At 45.6% G+C, this 26,782-nt stretch overlaps 1 protein-coding gene across 2 annotated transcripts in view; it reads left to right on the forward strand.

Annotated features, from left to right (window-relative positions):
• Positions 1–1,025: 1,025 nt before the first annotated feature.
• Shc3 (SHC adaptor protein 3) overlaps positions 1,026–26,782 on the forward strand; it is a 125,277-nt gene continuing 99,520 nt past the window's right edge. Inside the window, exon 1 of one of the 2 annotated variants that reach the window (XM_034510186.2) lies at positions 1,026–1,860. In XM_034510186.2, the coding sequence (XP_034366077.1) occupies positions 1,399–1,860 (462 nt within the window). In that variant the 5' untranslated portion in view covers positions 1,026–1,398. The remainder of the gene's footprint in view (positions 1,861–26,782) is intronic. The other variant, XM_076939038.1, reaches the window with a different exon arrangement.

A 26,782-nucleotide genomic window follows, 5' to 3' on the forward strand; every position in this document is an offset into this window, starting at 1 on the left:
AGCGAGGAGGGGATCAGTGGCTTTCAGAATCTTGGACAGACCCTCGGGGAGGGTGTCGATGTCCTATTCTCCCAAGCGCCAGGAAGAAGGAAGGCCTGAGCTTGTCACTGCAAGCCTAGGCCTGACTCCCAAGGATGAGGCCATTCTTGCTGTGGATTTGATGGGCAGTTAGAGCAGCCGCATTTTTTTTTTCCCTGCCTGACTGCAGGGCTGCAAGCAGCAACTGAAGGGACATTGAAATGGATTGGTTGTGCTACTAAGGCATGCTTCCAGGGCTTAAACACATTCAGTTGGAATAAACCTCGGAACGCAGCCCTCTCTTCTCTTTTTTTCTTTTTTGGCATGGATTTCTGGAGCCTGTTGCCGCTCAGCACAGAAGCACTGTGGTTTTTTTTGGAAGTAGATTTCTCAACTGAACCCTGAAGCTGAGTAAGGCTTCTGACTGCTGTAAATTATTAGGGAAGACCCCCCTGAGCTGTACTGAGAAGAAATTCCTGTGCAGATTTTTTTTTTTTCGTGAATTGGTCCAGGAATTGCACCGCCACAGATACTCGTCATGGCTGCTCTGTTGATCTGAACAAGGAAAGCAAACCACAGGAAACTGACAGGCTTCTTTTCCCCACCTTAAATATTCATCTGCTGGTGAAGGGTCCCCTCTTTTTCTTCCTTAAAAATTCTTGCTACTTTCCAAATCAGGATTCATCAGGATTCGCCTGAAGACTTCTTAAAAAGCCTTCGTCACATTTGAACGCATCCCTGTCAGACACTTCTGGGCTTCATCCACATGAGCTGAGCAAGGGAAGAACAAACCTTAGCATGGATTAACGGGGTTTCGGAAAGTTCAAGAGATCATTTGAAGGAACTGGATTTACCTTTGGCACAAATGCGGGATGGGGAGTGGGTAGGTGAAAAGGCAAAGATTGGAAGGAAATATCTGCGAAGGTAGAAAAAGGAAATTTGAGAACTGATTGGCTGTAGTTGCTGTCAGCGGGTGGATGTCGTTTTCTTCTCTCTCTTTTTGCTACAGGAAGTGATTTGCGGAGCTCACCGAGCCTTTGTTGAGAAGGGTCTCCTCAGAGTGAGTCACGCTTTTGCTGGGAGCAGCCCGGAGCAGCTGGGCGCTCGCTCCATCAGCGGCAACTATGACTTTTGCAAGGCAAGCGTTCCACCCCAACCCGCGGTCTCCAGGGCCCGCGCTGCGTGGCTGCTGCTCTGCTGCCTTGTAACGGTGAAAGGGATCGGTCGTCGGCCTCGGCTGTCCCTCTCCGGAAAGGCTGTCCTGGGACCCGGGCTCCTCGTCCCGCTCGGGGGACCGCGGCTCGTGTGCTATGCGCGGCAGTCCGCGCCAGGGCCGGCAGCAGCAGCGCCCGGGTGGATGCGGCGAGCCCACGGAGGGGCATGCTTCCACGCACCAAGTACAACCGCTTCAGGAATGACTCGGTGACATCGGTCGATGACCTTCTCCACAGCCTGTCGGTGAGCGGCAGCGGCGGCAAGGTCTCGGCGGAGCCCGCGGCGAGCCCCTACCTGGTGTCGGGCGAGGCGCTGCGCAAGGCGCCGGACGATGGGCCCGGCAGCCTGGGCCACCTGCTCCACAAGGTGTCCCACTTGAAACTCTCCAGCTCCGGCCTGCGTGGCCTGTCGTCGGCCGCCCGGGAGCGGGCAGGAGCGCGGCTCTCAGGCAGCTGCAGCGCTCCCAGCCTGGCGGCCCCGGACGGTGGCAGCGCGACCCCCGGGTCCCGCGCCCCGGCCGCCAGCATGAGCGCCACCAGGAAGAGCCGGGCCGGCGACGAGCCTCTGCCCAGGCCCCCGCACGCCAGCGACCAGGTGCTGGGGCCGGGAGTCACCTATGTGGTCAAGGTGGGTAACCCGAGCACACAGCTGGGCAGGGGTCTTGGGGACGGGATGCGGTGAGGAGCGGGTAGTAGGGGCGGCTGGGGACAGATGTCCTTCTCTGAAGCCCCAGGGTTCAGGGAACACAGACGACAGTTGGATGTGAGGAAATGCGCCCTCCTTAGCCATCCTCTTGCTTGACAGGGCAAGTGAACCAGAAATGCTCTGCGTGGGGAAAAGGTTGAACTGTCTGGTCACCTCGCATGGAGCCTGCTTTTCCCAGGGCATCGTTGTTGAAGCATGCTTTGGTCACCTGGCTTCATCAGATGTCCCTCTCTCCCTAGAGATCCATCCCTGAGATCATGGTCTGGCCTACTAGAGGTACACTTGTCAGACCTGGCAGCCAGCCTTCTCCCCGATGTGCCCTAGTGTCACAACTTCCGTGTCCTCCCCTGGCGGCAGGGTGGGCCATAGTTCCCCTCCAGAGCAAAAACAGCCCAGCTTCTAGAGGGCAGGGCAGGCGCTGCCTTGCTTCCTGCAAGATGGGGTCTAGCATCTTACCCAGAAAGATTTTCTTTGGCTCTGAACTGTTTTGGTTTACGGCAGTGGAGGAGCACTTGGGACTATTTTCAAGATGACAGAAGTCGTACCTTTTTAATGAACTAAGAGGGAATGAGACTGTGGCTCTTGGACCCACATGTTGGAAAGGAGTTTTTCGTGCAACACAAAGAATGATAATGATTTTTAAAACCCCAACGTAATTGATAGACTCCCTGCCATTCTCAGGCATGCCGTGGTCCGTAAGATACTCAGCCCATCTGCCAAGTGCGAATTTCCTCCAGCCAGACCAGCTGCAGCAGCCTCAGCCATGCTTTCCCCAGAGGAGGGCCAGGAGAGAGTCCAGGGGTTCATTTCATCGTGCTACCCCCACTGCCTCCACCCACCCAGGACATTGCTTTTCTGTTGAAATAGAAGCTGTCTCAGTCACTCATGTTAGCAAACCTGTGGGGCAGATGTCTAGCCTATAAGCAGCAGTTGAAGACCCAATTTAAAACTTCCACAGGGCACTTCTTCAGATAAAATGCAGTATCTTGGTAGCTTGGAATTAAATTCCCTAAGGACTGTCTGTGCATTATCTTTGACGGTATAAAACACATGAGAGCTCCCCTTCTCCAGCCTGCTTTTAATTTGTCCTCTCAGTTCCTGAACACAGATCATATAATCTCACCGCACTTTCACAAAGGGGACACAGATCAGCATAAAATACACACATTCTGTTGAGTTTATCCCAGAAAACGATGGATACTGCTCATTTAAATGATATGTCCAAGGCCCAAAGAGCAAAACCAACCTGACAAGCAAACAAAACCCAAGCCTGACAACCTTGGGGTTAAATTGTGACTGGGATACAGTCATTACCTCGGGTAGTCTCATAATCACATCCTCTGCTTGTTTTTGCTAAGTGTTTAAAATAGGTAAATAGAGCTGGGTAAGGCTGCTGGTACGTATCCAGGAGAACGAAGAGGGTTGCTTTACAAAATGAGGGACGTTTTTCATATTCGTACTTTAAAAGAACCATGTGGCTTGGTGTCGGCTGGACCAGTGCCTAAACAGTAGGTCAGTGAATCTGGAATTTGAATATTCAGCCAGACAAATTAAAGTGGTATTTTAGGGAGAAAAATCACTTTAATGAAGGCTTTGCCCTTGTGGGATGAGGCCGTATGACCAACATAGGAAGATAAAATAGTCTGCTTAGCCTGGGATCTCTCTGTGGGGACAGTTTTGAGTTATCCCAGTGTCAGCAGCCATATATCCAGGGCCAGAAAACTGATTGGGTTTACTCAGAGGCTACCTGTGTCCCCTGGAAGAGGGTACAGCAGTGCCCCAGAGGCACTTGCACACAGAGGTGCATGGCACCATTCAATAGTGACCTGAACCGGTGATATCTATAGGCCCAGTTGTTTGTCAGCAGTTGTGAATGTTTATGCTCCTGTGAGCATAAACCCAGGGGCAGTCCCTGCATCTCCGGAGAAGTTTGAGATCATACAAAAAGGAAGCTAGACACTAAAGGACAATTGTAGTCCTTGTGTGCATGACCCCTTCAACTAATCACGTGGCTCTCTGTTGGCACATGTGAGCAGATTTCCCACATTGTCAGGTTGAGTTCAAAACTGACTTGTTTTATTGAAAAACCACAAAACTAAAAACCTCTTACTTTGGCGTTTATCTGACGGTGTTACTGATAAAGAATTCTTCTGGAACCTTCAAAAGCCTGCATCTTAAACCTGGAACTCAGTTCTAAAATCCGAAGGTTTGGAGTTTGTGAAAGGGCTCACTTCCTTTCTATACACTTCTTTTTTCTAAGTTAAAGAAAGCCCTGGATGTTTTCTAGATTTCTGGAAAATTCCTACACTGCAACACCACAAAGGATCCATGAGAAGTACTTCCTGGTAGGTGGCAACTGGATGTCATACACAGGAGTGGTAACTCAGACACACCAGGCTCATCTACTTGAGAAGGGCACTGGATGGGCTTTGAGTGTTTGCAAAACGAACCATTTGTGTGGCAGCTGCTAATGCTGAAGAAGGATGAGAAACTGAAAACTAAGAAGAGTTCCCAACCAGCAGGCTTCCAAGCTCACTGTACACTTAACCCATATTTTCTGCCACCTCTGGGCCTGCTGTTAGTTTACCCCTTTCTTTCCATAAAAAAGCACCCCCCTCCCCCACATGCCCAGACAGGGTCTTAGTATCCCAGATTGGCTTTGAACTTAGTATATAGTCAATTATGACCTTGAACTTCTGATCCTCCCATCTCCACCTCTGTACGGAGATTGCAGGTGTGCATAGCCCTGTCTGGTCCATGGAGATCTCCTGGTGCCGGGGATCATACCTGGGGCTTCCAGCATCCTGGGTAAGCACTCTGACGATTTAGCTGCAACCTGAGCCTGCTGTTCAATAAGGGTAGGGGCTTATGTATTCTGGAGGGCTCAGCCTTAGACTTTGTCAGCCAGGTCTCGGTGGCAACACTACTTAAACCCCTTTAAGTATTCCAGACGCTTGCTTAATTGTGGTAGCGTAAAAGAGAACGAACAATAAGCCATGTCCCTGATAGACAGAATGGAAACCCTAGCAGCTAAGACTATGAACAGTGTTATGACATGTCACACTTGCTTTTTATTTGGATGTAACAGTCGCTTGGAGATGGCTGGAGGTTAAGGAGTGAGGTTCTGGGGCTGCCCACCTGTGTTGTGAGTGTGGCTGGCATGTGGATTTCTCAGGCTGCTCCTCCTTCTCTCTCCTAGTTCCAGTCAGGGAAACTTTAGGAAGGAAAGCTGGTCTGAGCCTGGCACCGAAGACCCACTGCGGACAAGCGGGTCCAAGGTCTGGTTTTGAAACTGCTTGGTGGTGGCTGAGACTACAGTTGTGGGCTGTGAGACTGTAGTCTGCATCAGGCCAGCCTTTGGCTCCAACGTGATCCTCACAAGAAGGGCTCTTTAGGACCATAGTTTAAAAGGCTGGCAGGGGTTGATGTGCTGAAATGTGACCACTTTGAGGGTAGGCCCCGAATAAGATCAAACCTAGGAGAAAGGCTTGACGTCCTTACATAGAGCTGTGCACACTCTGGTTGCCACCCCAGAGAGCTGGCAGACTGGGCTGCTCATCGATCCTGCTGACCCTCTATGTCAGTTTGTGGCATCACCCCTTTACTGGGGGTGAAAATGACAGGCTCTCTATGGGAATTTCATTATTGGGAATTGACCCTAGGGACACACACTTGCTCAGTTAGAATTCTACCACTGACTCCCCACGCCTGGAGGAGGTTTTACCAACTGAAAAGGAGGGAGTTGACTGGTTTTCTTTAGAGCAAAGGCTTTTTTTTTTTTTTTTTTAAATAAATGCTTTTAAAATAATTTTTTCACTGGTTTATGAATCTAGTGACATCTGGAGTTTGTGAGTCATCCGTTTTATTCATTAATCTTCTATTTATCTTTATGGATTTTTTTTTTTACAAACTAGACTTATTCTGAAATTTATTCTTAAATTTTGATTTGACTCATCTATAACGACATCTTTTTCTCACAGCTTTGTTTTTTTAGTAACTATGAGTAAAGTTCATCCAAAATTGTCATTGCCAAGTCCTTTTAAGTACATGCATGATGGCTTGGATAGTGAAATTAATTGGGTTTTTGTTTTGGTCCTAGATGAGTTGAACTTTAAAGGTTGATGTTTTCTCTTACAGTTGTTTAACCACCTTGTAATGTGTAGCTTGCATGCAAATACTGCCTAAAACATTTGAATAATAGCTGTAGAAATTCTCATGACATTGATGGTTAAGTTCTTAATTTGGTCTGGAAAAACATGCCCTCTCTTATGTGACATGAGTGTTGATTCGTTAAATGAATACACTTGACACATATCTATGCCTCACATCCCACTGCGAAGGTACATACATGTGCCATACGTCACACACATTATATACATATATACCTCACATCCCCCAACACACACACAACCACACCACACATGAAAGTACAACTTCATATCCCACATACTTACAAACATACATGTTGTTATAACTAATTACCATACACATACCATGCATTATATATGTACACATCTGTACATCCCACATACACAATCACAGATATACACAAATGCCACATACCATACATACACACTACATACTGTGTTACATACATACCCTTATACATACATTGTATAGAGATATGCACATGCCATATACACACATACTTATACCACATATCATATACATATACACCACACACATGTATAGATATATACACGTCACATACTACACACAGACTCATAGCTCACATCACATATACATGTGTCTTCCATTGTGCATATATGTGTGTGTGTGCTATATACAGTACAACACACAGATAGCACGTATCACATACACACACTGCATATACAAATGCCACACATTATACGTATACAGACACACACAGCACATGTCACAAACATACAACTCTCACACTGCGTAGATATATACATACTCCATAACACACACACACACACACTGCTTTCACACATGCAACACATCACATATCACATACTCACACACATGCTCCTTTCCATCTCTGTAACTCATAGGTGAATAACCAATGATATTGCGAATTGGGACAATCTTCATTCTCATTCAAAAAGCCGCATTTCTAGAAATACCCAGCTATCTAACATGTCTCATTTATATACATGCTTAAGAAACAAGTCACCCTGAATGATAAGCTGTCAGTGAGACTTTGTCCTGCACAAAACAGACCTGTGCATCAGGTTTTACCTTTCCACAGATGCCTATGTTTTAAAAGAAAGCCTTTGTGATAAGCAACCTTTAAGCAAAGCCCCAGTGACAGAGACATTGGCTCATCTTACAAGGTGTGCTGAACTGTGCCTTGGCATGGGTTATCAGGCATCAGAGTCTGGGCTGGTTGGTGAGAGGCAGGGCAGCTCTTTATGGGCTTGAATGGTCAGTTCATCTCTCTAGACCACACTGTCCTGTTTGGACGTTGTAACCAGGAGGCTGGACTGATAGAAAGGTTGGAATCATGATTGGGAGGGTTCTGGCTCTGACATCTAACCTAATTGGAAAGATAGGTCTGTGACAGGCAATGCACCTTCAGAAGTGCACTTGCCTGCGTGGAAGAGGGCTGGACTGCTCTGCCAGGGTTGATACCAGTGCCAGCTGGGTGGGAAAGTATGGTAGAGATGAGAAGGAACAGGAAGAGCTAGCATACTCATGAAAATGGATGAGGAAACTGTGGAATCATTTAATTCACAGTGAGATCATTATGAATATATGACTGAAATATGTGGATATATAAGACTGAAAGAAATGGCCAGGTGTGCATACATGCTATCTGGAGAGAAAACTTGTTACCATGTCAAACTTCTGATATTTGCTCAATAAAGAATACCATCCAGGTAGGAGACACTGAACAGGGATAGGCTATTGAGTGGGAGGATATTGCCCATGGTGTGTGCTCTAGAATGGATACTGACCGTGTGTGTGTATGTGTGTGTGTGTTTGTGTGACTGTACTCTAGCATGTATACTGTGTGTGTGTGACTGTACTCTAGGATAGACAATAACCATGGAATATGGTTAGCTGCATACAAGGATGGTTGGTGTTTGTGCATGTGTGAACTGTACACGCCTTCCAGTGTGCTTGTGGTAGTTATTGCTTTCCTGTAGTGGCAAAGCCAAGTCATTTAGTGCTACTTTGATTCCCCATCACCTTTCCCCCATGAAAAGCAACAACACTGACAAGAACCTCTGTTAAACACGTTTATCTGTCTACATGATCTCATGAGAGACTCTTTCCTGTGTGTTCATTTCTGAGTTTTGATAGAATTATGAACAGTGTTGATCTAGCTGGAGTTGAGGGGACAGAGCATCTCCTTTGGATCACTTGATCGCCAAGCAGTGTATCAAGAATGGAAATCTTACTTTCCACAGTTGGGGTCACATAGTGTGTCTTCATACTCATTAGGGGAGTTAGGAAAGGTATGTTGGGTGCCTCCTAACCCCCTGTCACCCACAGGAGATGGCTGCTGCTAGTCTCTGGAAGCTCACATCTTCCTGGTTTCCAGCTGGTGCCTCTTCGAGGGATTATGATTCAGAAATTGCTGAGTTGATAGCTATAGCTTGTCACGTTCCTGGGTACATTGATCTTAGGAGTTCGGGTTTAGGGATGTACTGTACTGTTCCAGAGTTCACCAATGAGATCTAGGTTTTTAGCTGTGACTTTCAGATTTTATGAGAAACTGGCCATGCACCCTGAATCTGCAGAAAAGGCATTTAGATAGCTTGGAGAAAGGTCCTTGTAGAATCCATGAGAGCTTCTGGGTTCCTGATCACCCAGTAGCCATGTGAATACATTGGGAACCCCTCAAAGTCAAGGTGGGGCAGCAGAATGCATGGTATCACACTGAGAAAAAAATGTTTAACTCATTGTTCTAGTGCTGAGGACTTCAGATTTGCAGCTGTACGATGGTGTCTTCTGAAATGTGTTCTTGTTCCGAAGATGAAATCTTCACCACAGACCCTTCATTCCCTTCTGCCTATTAGGGAGGGAGAGAAGCAAAGTATCCATTCAAAAGTGTGTGTGTGAATATATGCATGTGTATGTATGTATGTGTGAGTATATGTGTATGCATATCTGTATGTGTGTGTATGTGTGAGTATATGTGTATGCATATCTGTATGTGTGTCTATGTGTGAGTATATGTGTGTGAGTATTTGTGTATGCATATCTGTATGTATGTGTGTATGTGTGAGTATATGTGTGTGAGTATATGTGTATGCATATCTGTATGTTTTCCTCAGTTTCTCTCCACTTTATTTTTTGAGATAGGATCTTTAACTGAATCTAGAGATCACTAATGCAGCTAGACAGGCTGGCCAGTAAGCCCCAGGATCTGCCTGTCTCTGTATCCCCAGTCTCAGAAACCACAGGTGTATGTGTGCCACCTTACCTAGTTTTTATTTTAATGTATGAGCTGGGTCAAACTCAGGGGCTTGTGGACAAGCACTTTACTATCTGGGCATCATCCCAGCCCCTGTCCCAAGTGTGAAGTTTATTTTGCCCCAGCTTTTCAAAGTCCCCGGAACTTGGCCTTAATCTGGTCTCAGGTCAGCCATGCTATCTGCTGGGGTCATTCTGAGAAACTCCATCTGCTCGCAACCCATGATTAACATGTCTAGAGGCACATGCAGAAAATAATTTTAATACCGTTGCCTTTTACTTTGCAAACACTAGCGATTTCTACTGCCAACATCCCAAGCACAAAACACCTGTTAAAGAAAAAAATATTAAAAATCAAACTAACTATAACATGTTGCCTCACCATACGCTCACACCAATGGAGCTGAGTGACCTCTGAGACTGTTGAGTAAACACTTTTTAAAAGTAGATTCTCTTGGGTATTCTATCACAGTAAGGGAAAGTTGACTAACATGCGTAGAGCTGTGAATAGAGGTTGCGTGTGCATGTGCGTGTGCATGTGTATGTGTTTGTGCGCATGCGTGCGTGCCAGAAGTTAATATCAGGGGTTTTCCTCAATTGCATTCCACCTTAGTTTTTGAGACAGGATTTCTCAAGGAACCCGGAGCTTGCCAATTCTGTCATTTCTGCAGAAAGCCCCAGGAATTCTGCTGACTCCACCTCCACAGTGATAGAATTACAGGTGCATACTGTTGTACCCTCTTTTAATGCAGAATCTGGGGGATTGATCTCTGGTCCTCACACTTACATGGTCAATCCTTTGCCAACTGTATTGCCTTCCCAGGCCAGTGTTCCCAGGCCTGAGTTCTTGGCTTCTGAAAGTTTCGAGGCTCAGATGGCTATTGGCACTGGGAGCAGCCTGCATGCCCTCCTGGCATCACCACAGGAGTGGCACCAAGCATAGCAGCAGAATGCGTGGCATCACACATGTTAGAGCAACAGGGTCACCCAAGGCATCCAGGGTATGTGATCACTAAGATGGAAACCCCGTGGTCTTTTCTCTCTAATTTGCAAATATTCATAAAAACCAATAATATAGATGCAGTTTCCTCATTTTGAGATTTGCTCTTGTGGCACTCTGGAGATGGCTCTCGTTGCAAACATGAAGACCTGAGTTTGACCTAGAAACCAATAAAAAAAAAAAAAAAAAAAAAAAAAAAAAAAAAAAAAAAAAACAAAAAAAACAAAAAAAAAAAAAAAAAAAAAAGGCATGGTGGCATGTGCTTGTAATCTCCCATGCTAGGGAGGCAGTGGATCCCTGAGGCTTGCTGGCTGGACAGTTTAGCCTTCTTGGAGATTTCCAGGCCAACAAATAATCTTGTCTAAAATAATCAACAAACAAACAACAAAAACGAGGCTGGATGGTGCCTGAAGGACACCCAAGGTTGAACTCTGGTGTAGACACACACAGCACATACCCTCTCATGCTCCTACACACACACACACACACACACACACACACACACACACACACACACACACTGTGCTTCTTATGGAATGTTCAATAAAGGTTGTTGACAGGGGTTTCTATTTGATGATGACCCAATTAAAGCAAGCACAATCAGAAAGTGGAACTCGTTGGAGGTGGGCAAGGAGCCTGGATTCTGAGATGTCTCCCTACCGTCCAACTGTCCATGCCCATTAGTAGGAGAGAAGCAACAGGTGGCTGCTCTGCCCTCTCCACCCTCTCCTACGGCCAGGGGCTGGGGGTCCCAGCTGGTCTCGGAGGTGAAAGGCCTGCCTTGTTTAGGGACTTCGCTGTATGAGAAGCTGCTGGCACCTCTGTCTGAAGACCCGAGCTGCAGTTCTTCTCAATGAAGTCACACCTCCTGTAATGAGCATAACTTTTTTTTCACAGTGACATATTAACTCAGGTGGGAGAAAAAAAAAGAATTTCAAATATGGACACCCAGGGGAATTGTTTTTGCTTATGGATGGGGGCTACTTGAACAAAGGCAGTGTAAGGGTGGCTACACCCATGAAGAAAACAGCTCTCCCAGCAAGATTGATGGTTAGGTATCCCACATCCCTTGGGAGGATTGGGGCCTCCTGAGACCTTCTCCAATCACCCCCGGAATGTTGACAACCCCATCTGGTGTACAGCCCCACGGCTGCTGTGAGGTCATGTGACGATAGCCTTGGAAACACTGCTCCCTATCTTCTGACTTTAATAAGATTTCTTCCCCCTCTTTTGTAACATTCCCTGGGCCTTGGATGGAGTGATACAAATGTCCCACGTAGGGCCAAGAACTTGACAGTTATTTATTCTCAAAACTTTAACTAGTTATGGGTGTTGCTAGTTTACAACTGCTGCCCAGTGTAAAGAGAAGTTTCTCTGGCCAGAACGAGAGCAGCAGTAATCTATGGGTGTAACATAAGTATTTACAAGGCAGTTTGACAATGTGGCCGTTTAGCAGAACAATAGTAGTAGGTGCTCTGTTAGGGCCTATGAGCTCCTAAGCCATGTATGGTCTTTTGGCCAGTATATTAGTAGTCAGGGATCTTTAGAAAAATTCAACTGATAGATTAAAAAAAATTTATACATATACATATACATATATATATATGTGTGTGTGTGTGTGTGTGTGTATACACATAGAAAGATATATAATATATACACATATGACTACACACACGCACACACACACATGGATTTATTAAAGTGGCTTACAGGCTATGGTCTGATTATGCCAGCAGTGCCTGTCTCCCAACAGAAATTCTAAGAATTCAATAGTTCTTCAGTCCACAAGGCTGGATGTCTCAGCTGGTCTTCAGCATGCACAGGAATTCTCAAGAAGCAGGCTCTAATGTCGGTGAAGGACTGGACTGCCAGTGAGAGTGAGGACAAGCACACAGAGAGCAAGCATCCTTCTTCCATGCCTTTATGTAAACGCTGACCCAGATTTAAGGCAGGTCCTCCTACCTCAAATGATCCAATCAGGAAAAATCCCTCACAGGTATGCCCAGCTGTTTGGGTTTTTAGCTAATTCCAGATGTTATCAAGTTTACTATCGAGAATAGCCATCCAATCAGGTTTTACAGTACTAGACCTTAATTGCCTTTTGGAAACACTCCAGTATTTTTTCTTTTTTCCTTTGCTAAGAGATCTGCAACCCCATAGCCATGAGACATGCTCTGACATGGTACAGCCAGGAGACCATGCTCTGACATGTTATAGCCATGAGACATGCTCTGACATGGTACAGCCAGGAGACCATGCTCTGACATGTTATAGCCATGAGACATGCTCTGACATGGTACAGCCAGGAGACCATGCTCTGACATGTTATAGCCATGAGACATGCTCTGACATGGTACAGCCAGAAGACCATGCTCTGACATGTTATAGCCATGAGACATGCTCTGACATGTTACAGCCATGAGGCCATTCTCTGATGTTATAGCCATGAGGCTAATGCTCTGACATGTTACAGCCATGAGGCCATGCTCTGACATGTTACAGCCATGAGGCCATGCTCTGACATGTTACAGCCATGAGGCCATGCTCTGACATGTTACAGCCATGAGGCTAATGCTCTGACATGTTACAGCCATGAGGCCATGCTTTGACATGTTACAGCCATGAGGCTAATGCTCTGACATGTTACAGCCATGAGGCCATGCTCTGACATGTTACAGCCATGAGGCCAGTGCTTTGACATGTTACAGACATGAGGCTAATGCTCTGACATGTTACAGCCATGAGGCCATGCTCTGAAATGTTACAGTCATGAGGCCATGCTCTGACATGTTACAGTCATGAGGCCATGCTCTGACATGTTACAGCCATGAGGCCAATTCTCTGACATGTTACAGACATGAGGCCAATGCTCTGACATGTTACAGACATGAAGCTAATACTCTGACATGTTATATCCATGAGACCATGCTCTGACATGCCACAGGCATGAGGCTAATGTTCTAACTCTATCTTCTTGCCCATCCCTGTTCTACATGCTACAGCCATGAGCCCATGGTCTGATTCTGTCTCCTTCCCTGTAATATACCACACACTCTCTTCTGCCCTCTTTTCCTCCTCCTCCTCCTCCTTTACCCATGCCCCACGCACTAGCTCCTATGCACACAAGTCCCATCCACCTTCCAGATCATTCCACACTATCCCCCAGGAGAACCATTTTCGAACTCCACATTTCTGGGGCCAGCCTATGTCCCTGGCATTTTTCTCTTCTCCCCAACTTAGTACCGAAAGAGCAGGGAGCAATTCTAATTCACCAGCTTATCCCCAACTCCCAGCACAGCCTCCCCCAGAATGGGAGCTTTTTAAGTATCCATCGACCTGGAAAACTAATTTGTACATTGACAGAGCAATAGAGTGATGGGTAGGAAGGGATGACGACTCAAAAACAATCCAAAAATGAAACAGAAGAGAGTCCAACCGCTGCATGTGGATATGAACAAGAGAATCAATGGAGTGAGGGGAAGAGTCCTTGCTCTGCATGCAATAGGACCTGAGTTCAAATCCGCAGCACCCACACAAAGGACCAGGAGTGGATGCCGATACATATAACATCAGCATTGGAAGGGGCAGTGCCTTAGTTAGGGTTTGCATTGCTGTGAGCAGACACCATGACCAAGACAGTTCTTATAAGGACAACACTTAATTGGGGCTGGTTTACAGGTTCTGAGTCTCAGTCCATTATCATCATGGTAGGAAGCATGGCAGTGTCTAAGCAGGCATGGTGCAGGCAGAGCTGAGAGTTCTACATCTTGTTCTGAAAGCAATCATGAGAAAACTGGCTCCCATGTGGCTAGGAGAAGGGTCTGAAAGTCCACTTCCACATGGCACACTTCCCCCAACAAGGCCACACCTCCTAATCATGTCACTTTCTGGGCCAAACACATTCAAATCACCACAGGAAAGACAGGTGGATCCCAAGAACTCCCTGGTCAACAGCCTAGCTCAAGGTAACCTCGCAATCCAGTGAGAGACACTGTCTCATGGTAGTAAGAGAATAACAGAGGAAGATACCCAATGTCCTGCTCAGGCCCCTACATCTACGTGCATGGGAGTGTGCACACTCATATGCAGGCACTGCCTTGGCTGATCTTGGTCAGCAACTTGACTGGATCTAGACTCAACTAAGAGATAAGCTGTTGGGCACTCTTGTGAGAAATGTTCCTGATCAGGTTATTTGAAATGGGAAGATCTACCCGAAATGGGGTTGACACCTTTTGGTAGCAGCCAGATAGCAGGCATAGAAGAAGGAAACCTTGTTTCTTGTCTCCTGGCCAGTTCACCTACCCCAGTTGCAAGTTCATCTACCTGGCTGGGGCTGCGGCTGACACCTTCCCTTCACTGACATCAGAACCCAGCGTCCTTAATCTCCCTGCATGGAATGAAGACCAGCAGCCCTCCAGGAACCTTCCAGGGCTTCAGTGCCAGATCAGGACTACTAAATCATGCCCAAATCAGAGACTTCCAGGCATTCCCAGACACTTCCCTTTCCAAGCTCATGACATCTGCTCAGGCGCAAGACTGTTATTTCCACCTAACGACTCTTCAGATGTTCTTTCTATGTATGGCTTTTGTCCTTGTTCATGCCTTACTTATTGCAAACACTCCTGGGCGTGGCTAGCAATTGCTTTGGGGCATGGTTAGCAATTGCTCCAGAAGACAGTCATCTTATTAGAGGAAAATGTGATTGTTTCCTAGTGTGCACAGCAACCAGATCCTTGAAGCAAAAAGTGCAAGTTTCCTCTCACTGTTCTGCTTGATTCCGTCCATATCTATGTGTGTGTGTGTGTTCCCACACACAGGGGTACTTGTGGAGGCCATAGAGGTTGACTTCCAGTCTCTTTCCCTATTGGTGTCTACCTTCAGAAGGTTCTCTAACCTGTAACTCACTGTTTCAACTAGGCTGGTTGTCCAGCAAGCTCTATTCTCTTCCTGTCTCGGCTTCCCCAGTGCCAGGATTATAGGCATGCAGCGTTGTTTATGTGTGTGCTGGGAAACTCACATCCTATGCTTGTGTGGTAGATGCTTTACCCACTGAGCCACCTCAGACTCTAATGCCTCTAATTGTATTGGTCTTAGAGAAGGTCTGTGGCAGCCACATTTCTACTCTTCTCGGAAGCATTTGCTGGGCTGTATCTGTGGTGATCAGATGAAGGTCACAGTTTTGTCCCAACCTACACCATGAATCTGGCTGCATTCCCGTGCAAAAGGTCACTTCACAGTCTGCAAACTTTCAGGAGTTAGCGGGATTTCCCTAGTTTTCAGTTATAAGAACAAGATCTCAAGTGGTTTTTGAATTTCACCCATGTTCTCCCAGCGTCTAATAAGGTGAACCGTGTGCTTTAAAAATCAGTTTTCAGCTGATGCGACACATCATTCATCTTTCTGAAATTCCTGCCTAACTTCTCATCGCCCTAATTAAAACAAAAGCTCTTTATTTTTCCCTTGGTTACAGAATTCAATTAGAATTCCTTATATGAGAACAGCATCTCTCAGTTTGGTTCAGTTTAGCTGGAGCTTTACCTCCTATCCTCCGCCTCCCAGAGCTCCACTACACAGAACAACCTCTTTTCCTATTATCCCCCTGGGCTGACTCAGGCTTCTTCCCTTGGACAACCTTCACCTCATCTTATTCCAATGTGAGTGATGCCCTCTAAGCTTTCCAGACTCAGCTTAAATGAATCACCACGCTCTCTGGCCTCTCATGCCAGCAGGTGGTGGCTAATTGTCCGGGGCCTCTACAACTCTATTTATCCTTGTATTTGCCATTTCAGTTCATATGGAGATTGTACTCAGTGCTTAGCCCAGGGTCCTTGAAAACCCATGATGAATTAAATAATCCCTGTGTGTAAGGAAATGGTAATCTACAGAAGACTGTCACATGCATGGTATGAGGCTGTGAGTCACATGATGTGCTATGGTTATGTGCTTGTGTTCTCTAAACTTCCCATGTAGAAAATTTTAGCCCTTAGGGCAATGACATAAGGGGACAGGGGCTTTCAGAGGTAATTAGGTCATGAGTGTGTAAATGGCACTGGTGCCTTCCTGAAAGGACCCCAGAGAGCTCCATGACTCTCTTTATACCATGTCACAGCTATTTCCACACCAGATATTGACTCTAGTGACACCTTTACCAGGGACTTCTGGCCTATGTAGCTATGGGGAACACACATTGGCTGCTTAGGACACTGGCCTGAGCTGGTTAAAAGATGCAGGAAGCCATGGGTTGTGAGAAATGGGGTCAACCAGTTGCTGTGGTTCTCTATTTTGAATACCTGAGGTGGGTAATTTATAAGGAGAGGTTTACCTTTGCTCACAGTCTGGAGACTGGAGAGGCTGACCTAGAGTGGTAGGAAGCAGCAGGAAAATCGTTCATATTCAAAAGAGGCAACAGGCAACACTACCATCCTCCAGAGTAACACAATCTCTTGACACCTAGCCAGTCCTGTGAAGGTGAGGATATTCTCCTCACTGCCACACAGCTCTGGTCCATTCCTGAGTTCTCTGAATTGGATGACATCCAATCTGAGTTTCAGAGGGGACCATCCATACTCCATGTGACATCCATCACTTCCCGAGACTCTCCTGAGCAGAGGGTGGACAATATGCAAGGACAGGAGGAGAACAGAGGTAGCAGTAGCCCTTGAGAGTGGAAGATCACTGGCTGGGGGGTTGGTGTAGGGGCTTTTTAGGGCATTAGGAAGGGAACTCCAAGGTCTGGAGAGATAGCTCGGATTCTGAGTGCATACCGAGAGCACTTGAGTTCATTCCCAACAAACTCAATAACGGGTAGCTCACAACCCTGCAATTTCACACTCCCCCGCCCCCCAGGGATATAATGCTCCTTTCTGGTCTCCATGGGGATCTACATTTACATGCATGTACACACATACAGAAGCACATAGACAGAGAACACCTCCCCCTACACACATACAACTAACTAAAGTCTTTTAAAAAAATTAAATAGAAAAGAAGTAACTCGAAGGGCCAGGGAGGTGGTTCAGCTGCCTCCAGTGGTAGCTCTGTGAGCATAAGGACCCATGTTTGAAACCCAGAACACATAGGAAAAGCTGGGCATGGCCATGGGCACTTGGAACCTCAGTGCTGTGGAGATGGAGATGGGACGGCTGCTGGGTTTTGATGGCTGCTGACCTAGCCATAGGTTCTGTGATAGACCCTGTCTCAAAGCAATAAGGCAAACATGCACAGAGCAGGATATGTGACAGCCCCTGGCCTTCAGGATCACACAGATACAGTCATCTGCACGCACACTTGTGTATGTATCACACACACATAGACTACACTCACATACATGGTACACACACACACACACACACACACACACACACACACAACTAAAAAATGAAGATAACTCCAAAGAGCACACTTCGAAGTCTACTCTATTTGATCCTCCTCCATCACGGTTCCTTCTCTGCGCTGTTGGGCTGTGTGCCACAGCCCGCCCCACATCTTCCTAGGGTGCTCCATAGATCGGAATCATAATTAGCAGACCCGTGAATTCTCTTCCCCTTCTTCCTTGCAGCTCGCCACAGGAGGGTTTCAGTAAGTGACCAGGCTTTAATGAGTGCCTCATGAGCCCATTATTAAGTTAAAATGCTGCACAGACAGAATGTTTCCCAAACAGAAAGCTAAACCCTCTAATGCGTGTCCCTGTGCACCCACCTCTAATTAAAACACGCGGATTCATGGACAAGAAAAGGGGAGCGGAGTGAATGGATCAACAGGTATTTTTTGATGGCTCAATTATGCCCCTGGTTCTGTGGAATATGGTAGGTGGGGAAAAAAAAAACGGGTACAGGGTGGTTTTCTAAGGAGCTTATTGTGGGGAACAATTATCCTTACTTTATATTAAGAGCCCTGGAGAGTTAGAACACTGCAAGTGAGGCAGTTTACTCTGCAAACTTGAAAAGCTAGGCAGCCACCTAGAAAAAAGGTTTTTATAGTCCCAATTCCCTTGCCCCGCCCCCTCAATTTCTCATTGGCTCATTTCTTCAGTTTCTGGCTCTGCCCCCTCAATTTCTCATTGGCTCATTTCTTCAGTTTCTGGCTCTGCCCCCTCAATTTCTCATCGCCTTAGTTCTTCAGTGGGGTATGATCTACCCAATAGCATAACACAGTCCTCCCCAAGCTCTCCATTCTCCGGCTGGAACTTTTCTGCTTTTCTGGTATTTGGTTTCAGTCATGTATCAGACTGCCTATAACTTTTAAATTCTAAGATTAAACAACAACATAAAATGCCCAGGTACGCAGATACCAGCTGCTCCCTAGGGAAGACAGGGGTCTCGTGCAACCTGCTTACTCACCTGTGATTCAGGGACGAGCTCTAAATGCACGCCATGCTGGAGACGGACCATATCGGTATGTTTCGTATACTTCTGATCCCGCTGAACAAGGCAAGCACCCCAGTTTTAACAAGAAAAAGATGTGCAGTAACAGGTGTCAATTATTGGTAAGAGGTCTACGGTGAGCTGGGTTGTCAGGAAAGGTCTCATATTAATGACATTTCTCTCTGCTGTGACCAAATACCTCACAAGAAGGCTCACAGTTTGAGGATGAGGGGCGGGGAGGCAGGGAAGATATGTTGGCAGGAATAGACAGGAAGCCAGCTGGCTGGTCACAGTGGGTCTGTAGTTAAGGAAGGAAGGAAGGGAAGGGAAGGTGGGAGCCAGGTTATAAAATCTCAAGGTCCACCCTTAGTGATCCACTTCCTCCAGGGAAGCTCCACCTCTGAAGGCTCCACAGCCTTCCAAAACAGAGCCACCAGTGTGTGTGTGTGTGTGTGTGTGTGTGTGTGTGTGTGTAGTGTTAAAACACATTTAACATTCAAAACGCAACAGGTCTCAGAGAGGTGGTGGGATTCATTATCCAGATCTGAGTAGGTGGGCGGGTGGAGGGATTGTGGAAGGGTGAGATCTTTTGGGGTGGATGTAGACCTGGAAAGACTTCCTACTTCAGAGTGACTACAGTCAGCAGGATGCCTGACACTGAATGTTGACTCTCCTTCGGCTGTACACACAGGTTGTGACCTCAGAAGACTTGAGCTTCAACTAAGCGGGCTCAGATCTGGGGGCAGCATGCCTCTGTTAGAGTTCCTTCCATAACCCTGAGCTCCCTGACTGAGTGTGGCTGCAATGCATTGCTGACCACTGTGCCCTGCATTTCACACTGGCCTCTACCCAGCTGACCCTTCCCTCTGGAGCCTGCAGAACTGAGCTTCTCCTTCGCCAGTGACAGTCCCCCAGGAAGCAGAGGGCAGGCTGTCCCCTAGCCTTCTCTAAGCTACCCATCTCCCACTCTGTCCACAGGCAGGGTTCCCACTCTGTCTGAGATTCTCTCATCTGTTTGTATCCTGGTCTATAAATTACAGAAAACTTGCCCACAGTGAAGACTGCAGTGGTTGTTGCAGTTCTGGCCAATGTTGCTATAAATTATTCTTTGAGAGGCTTTTCCTGTCTTTTATTTTTACACACACACACACACACACACACACACACACACACACACAGAGAGAGAGAGAGAGAGAGAGAGAGAGAGAGAGAGAGAGAATAGATTGTTCTCTTATACATTACTTTTCAACCAGTTTCTCCTCCCTCCACTCCTCTTCTCTTTCCTCTTCCTTCTCTCCAAGATCCACTCCCTCTCCATTTCTTCTTCAAAAAAGACCAGGCATCCAAGAGACTATAGCCCAACAGGACAAAGCAAAATACAATAAGGCAAGTCCAAAGTCCCCTTATCAAGGCTGGACAAGGCAACCGATAGGAGGAAAAGAGTCTTAAAAGAGTCAAAAGAGTTGGGGAGATACACCTGCTCCCACTGTTAGAAGTCCTATAAAACACCAAGATAACAACCATAATATATACGCAGGGGACCTGGTGCAGACTTGTGCAGGCCCCATGTTTGCATTTCAGTCTCTGTGAGGCTATGTGAGCCCTGCTTAGTTGAGTCCATGGCCATGTTCTCCTGGTGTTCTCTCTCTCCTGGGACTCATACAGTCTGTCCTCTCCCCTCCTCTGCGGGGTTTCCTAATCTGTGTATGATGTGCAGCAGCTGAACATGTTGTAAGCATGGTTGATACTGATGATATCTGGAACCCTAGAGTTCTTTATGAGATGTGTGGCAGCTCAACATGTTGTAGAGTCTCCCTCTTAAGTAGCCTTTGCTGCTTTATAACCTTGGGGAGGGATGGGCCTTGTGAATCTAATAAGTTTCAGTGACTTCCTGAGACTTTTGAATTGTTTGCTTCCTGAGTCTTGATGAGCCTCTCTTTACAACTTTTGAGTTTTAACAAGACTTTCTCCAGGATGGAGTGCTTCTACTCTGAGGAAATTGATACACAACCGTATATTAATTATACACGTGTGTTGAGCATGTTGACTCTCCTCATGTCCAATCTCATTGATCCCCTTTCCCACCTGTTTTGAGAATGGTCTTGCTAGGTAGCTCAGACTGGCCTAGGACTTGAGATCCTCTTGCCTTAGCCTCCTGTGTTCTGGAATTCAAGCATGAGCAACTACACCTGGTTCAAGTCACACTTTCTTTAAAAAAAAAAAAAGTCAATATAAATTCATTTCCAGCATTTTCCCCTCACTCCTGACTGCCTAATAGGGCTACTCCACTAGTGTGAATTTCTACCATCCCCATCTGTAACACAACAGGGTAGGTGCAATCATTACCAGGAATTACACTACCCAGCAAACAAAGCAACCAGTCCACTGTAATGGTAGAATAAATCCTAGGGCAATGATTTGACAAAAATGATTAGAATCCTGTTAGTTGATTTGAAGGCATTTTACAAGGCAACGTAGAACAGGAGGGAGAGGGCACAGTGCAGGGCAGGTGTCCTGTAAAACCTGGCTGTCTATGTCCGCAATTCTAGTTAGAGGCCTCAGCAGCCCATCTACGATTGGCAGATAGAAAACATGGAAAAATGTTCAAAAACTCTTCCCTTGTGCAGTTCAGGGCTTTTGGCCTAGAAATGGTGCCATCTACAGAAGGCTGGGTCTTTTCAGTTACTTTTATGGAAGTAGAAGTGTCCTGATAATAAACCAAGACAAGAAAAGCACCAATTGCACGGAGATAAAAGGGAAAGCTACAGCGCAATATCTCTCAAGGGGTTAAATACCAAAATTTCAACAAAATATTGGCAACTGAAGCCTACACTATTTGAAAAGAATTCTATAACACAACCAAGTGGAATTTATCCCAGGCGTCGAAGGCTTGCTCAAGATTTGAAAATCAATCAATATAATTAGCCATGTCAAGAAGGAAAGAAAACCCATAAGGTCATGCTAATTAACACAGAAAAGTTACTCTATAATTGTAATATCCATTCATCATAAGAGCTTCTAGCAAACTGATAACTGGGGAGAGCATCTTCAGTTTGATAAAGACTCACAGGAAGTATGCAGTTCAGATCAGGCTTTGAGATAGAAGACTGGATGTTTTCCTCTCAGGGTTGAAAACAAGGCTTGGCATCGGCTTGCAGCATTTTTACTCAACACAGTACTGGAGATCTTAGCCACTGCGATAAAGCAAGACAAAGAAAGGCATGGGGGTTGAACAATAAAAGATAATGTGATATTTCAGTAGAAAATTCTAGAGACTCTAGAATAAATAAGTTGGTTTAACAAGGTTATGGGGCAAGCTATACATACACAGAAGCAAATCTAACTTCTAAAGAGCAAAACTGACACATGCAAATGGAAATGATCATACACCATTTGTCATCCCACCAGGAAAATGAAATATTTAGACTTGAATCCACCAAAATATGAGTAATATATGTTGAGAATTTTAAAATTCTAATGGAATAAATAAAGGAAGGCACAAATATGTAAGGCTGAAACACAATATATGGGTTGGAGAGACAGAGAAGTGATTGGTTTTCTGCGGCTCTTACAGAAGACCTGAGCTCAATTCTTAAAACTGATATTAGGTGGCTCACAATCATCCTGTAACTACAGTTCCAAGGGATCCAATACTCTCTTTGGGCTTCAATGGGCACCTGCACATGTGCATCCTGCTCAACACACCCCAACATAATTAAAAATAAATATTTTAAAAATTTGATTAAATAAATAAAAAGATATAGATAAGTGAAGACACACATCATGTTGCAAGAATAAGATTCATTACAGTAAGCTTTTCAATTCTTTCAAAAATTAATCAGTAGTTTTAGTGCAGTCCACATCAAAACTCCCATAAGGACTTGTATAGAGTACCTGTATATTACAAAATATATCTGGAAGCTGCAGACCCAAGGCTACCCAAGACATCTTTTTTTTTTTTTTTTTTTTGAGACAGGGTTTCTCTGTATAGCCTTGGCTGTTGGCTGTTCTGGAACTCACTCTGTAGACCAGGCTGGCCTCGAACTCAGAAATCCGCCTGCCTCTGCCTCCCAAGTGCTGGCTTAAAGGTGTGCACCACCACTGCCTGGCTAAGACATCTTAAATTGAAGAATAAAGTGGGAGGAATAACATTGCTGGATATTGAAGTGGAAGGTTCTGGATATGTCATGTAACACAGACTCACGTGGTGAAGCTGACTCATGTGGTGTTTTGTAAGACCTGTGAGAGGACATGTGATGTTTGAAAAGAACATAAATAGGACTCAATGGACAGTGATGGCATGCTCGCATAGCTAGCTTTGTTGAGAGAGGCACAGCAGAGAACTCCTGGCATTCCAACTGGTCCTGGTCACTCCTGATGACTCATGCTGATATGGTGGAGGCCTGGTGGTTTCTGCTGGATCATGCCACTGCTGCTGACTCCTGTTTGGTATCTTGACACTACTGAACTAGATTGCTGATATCATGACAACTAAGATTGAAATTACCCCAGAGAACTACTTCTAAACAGGTCCATATCCCCTTGCCCTATTTGCCATTTTTCTCCCCCACACTACCTTTGAACAGTGGGCTAGAAGGGGGGGAGGTGGTCAAATCATTTGAGAACCCTTATTAAAAGTAGGTTTAAAAAATCTAAACTTAAAGTTGGCACCCAACATGGGACCCAATGTTATGATCTATTCTATATCTAGAGGGCAGGCAAGATGGCTCAGGGGGTAAAGGTGCTTGCTACCAAGCCTGATGACCTGAATCCAATCCCTGAACCCCACATGATAATTTTTCTCTGACAGATACACATATAATGTAGAGCTTGTGTATGTGCATGGGTGCATATGTGCATGCAGACATATACACATACAAAAATAATCTAAAAAACTGAAAATTAAAGCTAAATTTGTGATAAAGCAGGGACAGGAAATGCAGAGTGATCAAGCACTGAAAAAAGCTCAAGTTGATTTTGATAAGGATATCAAACCAATTCAAATGATGGAGAGCATCTTCAAGTGTCCTAGTGGCAACTGGACATCCATAACTAAAAACATAAACTTTGACCTGAACCTCCTGCCCACACAGAAATTACCTTAAAATAAACTATAGACTTGGGTAGAAATGTAAATTATAAAACTGAAACAAAAAGAGGAAATATATGAGATTTGGGGTCAGACAAAGAATCCTTTGACTTGAGACCAATGTAAAGTCTATAGAAGAAAAAAGTGATGAATGTGATTTCATCAATTTAAAGACATGTTCTGCAGGGACCTGTTACATGAGTAAAAAGATGTTTAATGTTAATGTTTTAAAGTCATAAACAGTTACATAACAAATAATGAGAACTAAGCAGACAAAGAATGATAAAGGGAAAAAAGTCCAATCAGTAAGTGTACAAGGGATGCAAGATATCTCACCAAAAGGTAGACAAACACATGAGATTGTTATCATCATTAACAAAGGGGATATAGGAATTGATGACACAGGTCCACTGGTCCAGGCCTCTGATGGTTATTTCTAATTATCTACTTGCCACAACCCAGAATACCTGGGTTTCAACTGAGGAGTTATGTAGATCACACTCACCCATCAGAATGTCTCTTGGAGATTGTCTTGATTGTTAATTGATGTAGGGAGACCCAGGCCATAAGGGATGGGGAACAGCACTATTCCTTAGGCAGGGGTCCTGAGCTACATAGGGTAGGAGAAAGCTAGATAAGAATAATCTACCAAGCAAGCAGAATGGATGCACTCATCTTTCCTTGCTGTAGCTGTAGATATAATGCAACTAGCTGCTTGAGTTCATGCCTTGAACCCCTTGAAATGGAAGATTACAACCTGGAATTGCAATTCAAATAAACCCGTTTATTCCAGTAGTGGTTTGTATAAGAATGCCCCACCCCCACCCCCATAGACTCTGGTATTTGAACACTGGGACCACAGCTGGTTGGGTAGCTTCCTAGGCTGCTTATGGAGGTTTAGGAAAAGTGGTCTTGCTAGGAATTATATCACTGGAAAGTATATGGAAGACTTTGAGAGACTGTAACCTCATCCTAACTCCAGTTTGCTTTGTGTTGTGTTTGATGATGTGAGCTTCCTATTCTTGCTTCCGTGCTTATTTCTTGATGCCATGCCTCCCACTATATGAACTCTTGATGTTCTGAAACCATAAGCCCCTGAATACCCTTCTATACATTGCCTCAGGCATTGAGTTTTATCATAGCAACAGAAAAGTAGTTATACACTCCCCTAAGTTGCTTTGGTCAGAATAGGACAAGGCTTAACAGCTGAAACTCATAACCCAATCAATAGATGTTGGCAAGGTCCTAGGAAATCTTTTAGGAGAAACATTGGATACAGTGTAGATATTTAGGGTGACATCACTGTGCTCCATCACATCCCAGAACAAAACACAGCGTGAGGTTCATCTTAATGGCCAACTTGACAGAATTTAGAATCACCATGGAAACACACCTCTGAGCATGTCTGCATGGCAGTTTCTAGATTGGATTGACTGAGGTAGGAAGATCCACCATGGATAGAAGTGGAACCATTTCAGGAATGGGTATCACCCTAGACTGAATAAAAAGGAAAAAGTGAGCTGACACCAACATGTATCTCTTTGCTTCCCAAATGTAGATGCAATGTGACCTACCTTCTGCTCCCCGCCACCATGGCTCCCCCACCATGCTGGGCTGTGTCTTCTTGAACTGTGAACCCAAAGAAACTCTTATTCTCTTAGGTTCCAGGTATTGGGTCACAGCAAGGAGGCAAGTAGCTAACAGAAGGAGCATGAGAAACTCTTTAAGCATCTATTGCTGAGTTGTAAGGTCACGTGTAGAGGCTTACAACTTTGATCATCCAGAATTAGGGCTTGGCTTAGTTCTAGTCTGGGGTCCCTCAGGAAATTATTAGATGCCATCTTGCCTAAGGCTGGAAGAGCCATTTTATTTTCATTTTTAATTATGTGTATGAGTGTGTGTGTGTGTGTAACTGTGGGTGTCCACAGAGGCCAGGAAAGGACACCTCCTGGAAACAGATCCCCTAGAACTGGAATCCCAGGAGGTTGTGAACCACTCGGTGTGGGTGCTGGATTGAACTTGGGTCATCTGAAAGAGCAGCAATCACTTAATCACTCAGCCATCTCTCCAGTCCCTGAAGATCCACTTAGACTATCATTCACAGGGCAGCCCCCAGTGGTACTGGCTGCAGACAGGAAGTCTCCCACGGGGCTCCTTGCCATCAAAGCAGTGATGTCTTTTGTGGCTTACCCTAGAAACCACATTCTATTTCCCTCAACTTCTCTTAGTCATGTGTGTCAGTCAGGGAGAGGCTTCTGTAAGAGCAGGATTGCCAGGAAACCTCAGATACATACATGCAGCCATAGGCTATAGGCTAGGAAGGAACGAAGACTGTGATTGACATTAACATCTCCAGTGAGGGGAGAAGATTGAATGAAGAGCTTTTTGAAAACGGAGCGCTGGCTGCCTGAGCCAGGTGGAATGTGTTGTGCAGATAACCCTCATTCAGATGCCAGGTCAAGATAACCCAGGTTGGCAGCCATTTGAGACCGTCTAGGTAGTGTGTGTGTACATATGGCGAATGAACAGGTTTGGAAGCCTGTTGTATTTCAGGGTCCACACTAGGCCAGAGTCAGCAGCTTGTGTCTTCTTTTCAGTGTGGCTGTGTGGCGTGGTGCTTTTGGATCGCTCAGTAGCGATTCTGGCACAGTGGCTGGTGGCAGCAAGGCCACTCTGATTTCTATGGGGGAGATTTACTGATCAGTCTCAAGAGGTATAAAGGTATACAGTGGCATCATTCCCATTCTGCTCCCCAACCCGTAACAATGTGATCACCCAGAGTCACTACCGGTGGTCTGAGAATGAAATCAAGGTGGGAACAGCCAGGGTGACGAGACTTTAGGTGGTGATGAGCACGTTGAGAACAGACTCTCGGGAGACAGCTTCGGTGAGACAGCTCATTTAATTGGAGGAGTGGAACAAAGGCCTTTTAAACCTTTGGGGGTGAGTAGGGACTGTGGGGGTTGGTGTACACCATTGGTTAGGGCCAGGGTGCTGAGGATGCCT

The sequence above is a fragment of the Arvicanthis niloticus genome, chromosome 8 (genome assembly GCF_011762505.2).
Source record: "Arvicanthis niloticus isolate mArvNil1 chromosome 8, mArvNil1.pat.X, whole genome shotgun sequence".
Lineage (NCBI taxonomy): Eukaryota > Metazoa > Chordata > Mammalia > Rodentia > Muridae > Arvicanthis > Arvicanthis niloticus.